The sequence below is a fragment of the Dipodomys ordii genome, unplaced genomic scaffold (genome assembly GCF_000151885.1).
Source record: "Dipodomys ordii isolate 6190 unplaced genomic scaffold, Dord_2.0 Scaffold16, whole genome shotgun sequence".
NCBI classification, from domain to species: Eukaryota; Metazoa; Chordata; class Mammalia; order Rodentia; family Heteromyidae; genus Dipodomys; species Dipodomys ordii.
Genome location: NW_012267232.1, coordinates 19,255,167 through 19,263,072, shown reverse-complemented (window position 1 = coordinate 19,263,072; position 7,906 = coordinate 19,255,167). Strand labels below are relative to the sequence as shown.

General features: G+C 40.9%; 1 protein-coding gene across 1 annotated transcript in view; it reads right to left on the bottom strand.

Moving 5' to 3' along the window:
- Positions 1 to 771: 771 nt before the first annotated feature.
- The window catches only part of Sptssa (serine palmitoyltransferase, small subunit A), a 26,175-nt gene continuing 19,040 nt past the window's right edge, over positions 772 to 7,906 (bottom strand). Inside the window, exon 2 of the mRNA XM_013012246.1 lies at positions 772 to 1,899. Within this exon, the coding sequence (XP_012867700.1) occupies positions 1,796 to 1,899 (104 nt within the window). The 3' untranslated portion in view covers positions 772 to 1,795. The remainder of the gene's footprint in view (positions 1,900 to 7,906) is intronic.

Sequence of the window (7,906 nt, the reverse complement as noted above, 5' to 3'; positions counted from 1 at the left end):
GCCCTGGGTTCGATTCCTCAGCACCACATAAGCAAAAAGAAAAAAGCCGGAAGTGGCGCTGTGGCTCAAGTGGTAGAGAGCTATCCTTGAGCTGAAGAGCTGAGGGACAGCGCCCAGGCCCAGAGTTCAGGCCCCACGACCGGACCAAAAAAACAAGCAAGAAATATATATAGGATGCATATTTTGTTTTTAATTATCAGAACTTTTATGTTCAGAGACAGATTAAGATATACACTTAACCGGGTGCCCGTGGCTCACACCTGTAATCCTAGCTGCTCAAGGGGCTGAGATCTGATGTTGTGGCTCAAAGCCAGCCGGGGCAGGAAAGCCCATGAGACTCTTATCTTCAATAAATGACTAGAAAATTGGAAATGGCACTGTGGCTCCAGTGATAAAGCGCTAGCTTTGAGCTGAGGGACAGTGTGCAGGCCCAGAGTTTAAGCCCTACAACCAACAACAACAACAACAAAAAAAGATATAAACACTTACTGCAGGCACTGATGGCACACACCTATAGTCCCAGAACTTGGGAGGCTGAGACAATTGAGAATTCAAGGCTAGTTTATGCTACATGGCAAGTTCCAGACCAGCCTGAATCAGAATGAAAGAGCGACAGAGACCATAAATATGTAAATACATATATATGTATGTGTATTATATATGTGTGTGTGCATGTGTGTATTATTACTTATCTGGTCCCTCAATCAACTCTGAACTAAACTACTAGAGCAATAGTTAATCATAAAGAAAAAAATACACTTCTAAATTGACTTTTTTTCCTTTTTGGATTTAATGAGTTTACATCAAAAATTAGGTAGTCATTTTACATCTAAGGAATAAAAATCTTTAAAAAAAATACAAAGAGTGCAAGGATTTGAACCAAGTTTACACTTTTTTTAAACAATTCATCTCATTACATCACAATGTGCAAATACATTCGCAGCACCTGTTACAATCATGGACCTAAATTTCAGGAAGAACATACATTGCTAATAGTATCTCCATGGAAACTGATCCCTTCTAGTCAAAACTCTACTTTGTATCTAAGCATCCCTGAATAAATCTACTTAACCAATCTCAGTCACAAAACCAGCACTAAAGTCTCATGGAAGTAAATCCACATAAGAATTAAATATTTAAAAGGTGAAATGTTCTTTATATTAATTTCAGCAAGATCTTTTTCTTTGTCATTGCTAAGAAACACTTTAGTAGTTTTAAATCAAAAGCTGTTAAGAATCTAGATAGCTAAAACTGAACTCCTGAGTTCAAGCTTACAGGTAAGTCTTTTGTGTAAAATATCCTCCCTCCCTCTCCCCCTGCCCCAAATCATGTATTGTTTCTTACAAAACTTTGGTCAAGAGTAGAAATATACCCAGGCAGGTGTATATGCCATTACAATTGCAAGAACAATAGAGCCCAACTAATGACCTTGGATTTCAAAAATAGAAGGCAATTAAAATGTACTCAAAGTTACATTAAGAAAAGCTTTCACAGGGTCTTATTGAAATAGTCACAAAGGTTAAGAAAATACTGATATCAAAGTACAAATGACTACAATGTTAAAATAGACAAAAGCTACTATACAAGAGCCTCTTTTAAAATTAAAAATAAAGAACACAACACATGAGTCAGGATGCTTTTTCCTGTTCTACTCATGGAAATTTAGTCTTTATATTGTGAAGGTTGGTGATGTTGATGTCCAGTAGAGTTTCTTGTGGCATCAGATCAAATCTTATTCCAACTTTGTAGAGTGTGTCTTCTCCCAAGGAACCTCTTGATCCTGGTCTTGTTGTGGTCACTGTACAATTTCAAAGTAGTGCAGAATAGCCATGATGTGCTGGGGCATAAACACATACCCAGTGTAGAGAGCCATCCCCACAACAGACACCAGCATAGAATCTGAGTTCTAGTTAAGGAAACTCACTTATTTCAGTGCATCCAAAACAAAATCCCACCCTTTTTCAACAACCACTTTGTGTTAGTGTTTTTCAGATATATCAAGTATTTATAAAGAACTAATAGTGCTGGTACCGGTGGCTCACACCTTTAATCCTAAACCACTCAAGATGCAGAGTAAGGTAGAGGATCACAAGCATCCCAGGCTGATAAATCTGAGAGATTTTTATCTCAAATGAACCAGCAAAAAGCTGGAGTAAAGGCATGGCTCAAGTGGTAGAGATGGTCAGCTATGAGCAAGAAAGCTGAATAAGAGTTCCATACTGAGTCCAAGTCCCAAAAGAGACTTAAAGAATGATAATGATAGCCACTAACAACTGTGTCTAGCAACAATCCAAGTTTAAGTTTTTTTGTAGTTCATTTTATCTTACTATCACCCTACAAGATAGTGTTTTTCTCTCTATTAGAGTCTATTAGACTAGTTACAACTAAGCAAAGAAAGTACTGCTTTTCTTTTTTTTTTTTTTTTTTTTTTTTTGTCCATTGTAGGCCTGAACTCTGGACCTTAGCGCTGTCCTCAGCTCTTCAACTCAAGGCTAGCACTCAACCACTTGAGCCACAGCTCCACTTCAGATCTCAGCCTCCTGAGTAGCTAGGATTAGAGGCATGGGCCACTGGCACTCAGCCAGCCCACTTTTCAATTTAAGAAACAAATGTGTAGCTGGGAGCAGATAGCTCATGCCTGTAATCTTAGCTATTCAGGAAACTGAGATTTTAGGATCGAGGTTCAAAGCCAGCCCAGACAGGAAAAGTGTGAAACTCTTATCTCCAACAAACCACCAGAAAACCAGAAATGGCAATGTGGCTCAAGTGGTAGAGTGCTAGCCTTGAGCTGAAGAGCGGAAAGAAAGAAAGAAAGAAAGAAAGAAAGAAAGAAAGAAGAGAGAGAAAGAGAGAGAAAAAGAGAGAAAGAGAGTGAGAAAGAAAGAGAAAGAGAGAGAAAGAAAGAAAGGAGGGAGGGAGGGAGGGAGGGAGAAGAGAGGGGGAGGGAGGCAGGGAGGGAGGCAGGGTGGGAGAGAGGAAGGGAAAAGAAAAGAAAAAGAAATATGTGGCTGGGAGCAGACAGCTCAAGCCTGTATTCTTAGCTATTCAGGAAACAGATCTGAGGATCATAATCAGCTGGGGCAAGAAAGTGCATGAGGCTGGGCACTGGTAGCTCACACCTGTAATCCCAGCTATTCAGGAGGCTGAGAGCAGAAGATCAGAGTTCAAAGCCAGTCTGGGGCAGGATAGTCCATGAGACATTTATCTCCAATTAACCACCAGAAAACTAGAAGTGGAGCGGTAGCTCAAAGTGGTAGAACCTTAGCTTGAGCAGAAAAGTTCAGGGACAGTGCCCAGACCCCAAGTTCAAGCCCCAGTTCAGGTATCAAATGACAAAAAAGAAAAAGAAAGAAAGAAAGTCCACAAGGGCTGGGAAGGTGGCTCAGTGGTAGAGTGCTTGCCTTACATGCATGAGGCCCTGAGTTCAATTCCTCAGCACCACATAATCAGAAAAAGCCAGAAGTGGTGCTGTGGCTCAAGTGGTAGAGCACTAGCCTTGAGCTGAAGAGCTGAGGGACAGCGCCCAGGCCCAGAGTTCAGGCCCCATGACTGGACCCAAAAAAAAAAAAAAAAGAAAGAAAGTCCACGAGACTCTGTCTCCAAGTAAGCTGTAAGTAGAGCTGTGGCTCAAGTGGTAGAATGCTCACATTGAGCAAAGAAACTCAGAGACAGTACCCAGGCCCTGAGTTCAGGCACAAAAAAAAAAGGAAAAAAATGTGTATAATAAAATTGTAGGTAAGACCACAAAAGGCCTAGCAACTTAATTTAAGCAGTAAGAAAAATGTATGATCTAAGAACTTTAGGATTAGACTATAACAAGGCTTAATGTTATGAAATTAGGTAAAGCTAAAATCAATCATGCACTAGTTATCATTTGCAGTGTCAAACATTTATTATTACCACTACTAAACATTATTACTATTGCCACTATTTGTAACAGCTTCACATAAAAATCAGCTTGCTCACTTAAGGTGGCCTCGGTCTTTTCTTCTCTTTACGAAAGAACTGAAACCACAGACAGGCAAATCAACCAGGGGCTCCCTCTAAGGGCACAGTAAATATTAGTTACAAAACATCTGAAAAACTAGGATTGCCTTTGTGAACTCACAAAGCAATGCTAAGAGGAAAGCAATGCTATGGGCTGGGAAGGTGGCTCAGTGGTAGAGCACTTGCCTTGCATGCCTGAGGCCCTGGGTTCGATTCCTCAGCACCACATAAGCAAAAAGAAAAAAGCCAGAAGTGGCGCTGTGGCTCAAGTGGTAGAGTGCTAGCCTTGAGCTAGAGAGCTGAGGGACAGTGCCCAGGCCCAGAGTTCAGGCCCCACGACTGGCAAAAAAAAAAAAAAGAAAGCAATGCTTTCTGAACTGGAGCCATCTTGGATTCATTTGTTCACTCATTCATTCACATTCCTTGTCTCTCTCAGACTTTTCACTCCGTCCCTCCTTTCTTACCTCCCTCCCTCCTATTCCTTCCCTATCTTTCCTTTTATACTTCTTTTCTCTCTCATATTCTTCCATTCTACATACTAGTAGTCTTAAATTGCAAACATTTTTAGGAGAAGTTAGGGTTTAAACAGTGTACTTACTATAAACTAATATTTGTCTAAAGTTCAGCTGAAAATCTCTTCCAGCTAACATTATCTTGTTTAGCCATTACAGCTTTCCTATGAGATGTTTATTGTGACAAGTATTTGAGTGGTTTGTCCAGGCCATACAGGAAGCTGTTTGTAGACACAGAGGTCAAACCAAGACTCATCCAGCAAAAGTGGGTGAACATCTCCTAAAATCAACTTCTTAATTCACATTTTAATCCCTCCTAGTTCTATTCTTCCAGAAACTGCAACCTTCTATGTACCACCTAATTTAAGACAAACAGAAAAGTACACACTTGCTGTTTCCCCATCATGCCACGGGTTTGATGGCTGACCATCACAACCATCCTACACTCACTCCCACAGACGCCCCACCCACATTGCACACAGATTCTAAGATCACCAGAGGCCTTCTGTCAAATCCAATGACTAACCAAATTGATACTTAGTCATTCCTCTTCAAAATGCTTCTTTAGAGCTTTCTTCACATCTCTGACAATTTTCTCCCCACTCGCCTCGGGCTCTTTTCTCCTGTATGAACTTTGCATTATTCTTTCAAATAGTTCCTACTACTACAGCAGCCAAGGATACATCAGCTAGTGACTAAGCACATCTACTGTGCTACTTTGCCATGACAACTTGCCAGTACTCCAAACTATCCCCCAACACACTTCCACATATAGCCATGCTACGTGAGTCTCTGCAAACAATGTTATGTGGGTTCATACGGTTGTCTTTGCTTAGTGCTTAATAACCACATGTGTAAGAATAATAGTGGTGGGGCTGGGAAGGTGGCTCAGTGGCATGCCTTACATGCCTGAGGCCCCAGGTTTGATTCCTCAACACCACATAAGCAAAACGAAAAAAACCGGAAGGGTGCTGTGGCTCAAGAGGTAGAGTGCTAGCCTTGAGCTGAAGAGCTGAGGGACAGCGCCCAGGCCCAGAGTTCAGGCCCCACGACCGGACCCAAAAAAAAAAAAAAAAAGAATAGTGGTGGACACAATTTTTGTTTTGTGAATATCTATTGTGTGCCAGTCACCATGTTAAGTAATATCCCTGACATCAAAAGCAATAGAACTCATTCTAAACCACATAAACTGATTCCAAATATCTGTGTTCTTTATCACTAAACTACAATATCTTCCCACATATACAAAGTCTAGTAAAACTGAGGCTTTTTTTTTTTGCCAGTCCTGGGGCTTGAACTCAGGACCTGGGTACTGTCCCTGAGCTTCTTTTTGCTCAGAGATACTATACACCACTTGAGCCACAACACCACTGGCTTTTTCTGTTTATGTGGTACTGAGGAACTGAACCCAGGGTTTCATGCATGCTAGGCAAGCATTCTACCACTAAGCCACATTCCCAACCCCATTAGTTATTGCCTGCAGAGGCCTTCTCCAGCATTCACATTTTCTAACTTTCCCCATTCTCCCAGCAGAACCAACTACTCTCCAATGCTCACAAAGCTTTGTTCATTTAATATTATATTTATTATACATAGACTATCAACTCCTGGAACACAGAAACACATTTTTATTTTTTATAGCTCCATGATCTCATAACACATGCTCAATAAATATTTAATAAAGAGATTTCTCAGCCAGATGTTAGTGGCTTCATTCCTGTAATCCTAGCTATTCAGGAGGCTGAGCCCTGAAGACGGCAGTTCAAAGCCAGCCAGAGAGACTCCTATCTCCAATTAACCAACAAAAACCCAAATGTGAACTGGGAGAGAACAAAAGAAAGGGTGACATTGTCCAAAATAGCAATGTACTCATTACCTGACTTATGAAATGGTAACCCCTCTGGACATCACCTATGTAATAATAACAATGACAATTTTAAAACATATTTAATTATTTTTAAACTGAATGTGGAGCTGTGACTCAACTGGTAGAGAACTAGCCTTGAGTGAAGAAGCCAAGCAAGTGTGTGAGGCCCTAAATTTAAGCCCCAGTACCAACACAAAAGCTTCCCAGTTATTAATCTATATTGTAATCATGGAAAGCCATCACCTTCTATAATACAAAATTTCCCTTCATTAATATTTTAGGATCTAGGGCTGGGAAGGTGGCTCAGTGGTAGAGCGCTTGTCTTGCATGCCTGAGGCCCTAGGTTCAATTCCTCAGTACCATATTAGCAAAAAGAAAAAAGCCAGAAGTGGTGCTGTGGCTCAAGTGGTAGAACGCTAGCCTTGAGCTGAAGAGCTGAGGGACAGTGCCCAGACCCACAGTTCAGACCCCATGACCGGACCCAAAAATAAATAAATAAATAAATATAAATAAATAAATTATATATATATATATATTAGGATCTAATTTACTTGAAGAGAAATTTAGGTGAGCAACCTCTGATCCTTCAAACCATTCTCTATTGGCAATACATACAAAGAAAAAAACACAAAAATCAACCAGTGTTATATAATGTAACATATGAAACTCTGTTGCTTATATATCAGTGACTATAAATAAGCTATAGATTTATACTCTAGAGGGGGCTCTGTGACTAAAGCAATTTAATAAAATCTCAAAAACTATAAAATGAAGATAGGCCAGGCAATGGTGGCTCATGCCTATAATCAAAGCTACTCAGGAGGCTGAACTCTGAAGACTGAGGTTCAAAGCCAGCTAGGGCAGAGAAGTTCATGAGACTCTTTATCTCCAATTAACCACCAAAAACCTGGAAGTAGGGCTGTAGGTCAAATGGTAGAACATTAGCCTTGAGTTAAAGTATCAGGGACAACATCCTGGTATTCAAGAAAGGAGTTCAAGTCTCAGGGAAAGAGAAAAGAAAGGAAAGAAGGAAAGAAGGAAAGAAGGAAGGAAGGAAGGAAGGAAGGAAGGAAGGAAGGAAGGAAGGAAGGAAGGAAGGAAGGAAGGAGAAAGAAGGAAGGGAAAGGAAAGAGAAAAGATAGAAAGAAAGGAAGGAAGAAAGAAAAGAAAGGAAGGAAGGAAGGAAAAAGAAAAAAAGAGAGAGAAAAGGAAGGCAGGAAGGCAGGAAGGCAGGAAGGAAGGAAGGGAGAAAGGGAGAGAGGGAGGGAAGGAGGGAAAAAGAGAGGGAGGGAAAGAAGCCAGACATCAGTGGCTCACCCCTGTAATCCTAGCTACTCAGAAGGCTAAGATCTAAGATCATAGTTTGAAGCCAGCCAGAGCAGGAAAGCCTGTGAGACTTATATCTTCAATTAAGCACACCACCACCCCAAAAAGAAGTCAAACTATGGTAGAGTACTAGGCTTGAGAATAAAAAGCTCAGGGGCTGGGAAGGCGGCTCAGTGGTAGAGTGCTTGCCTTGCATGCATGAGGCCCTGGGTTC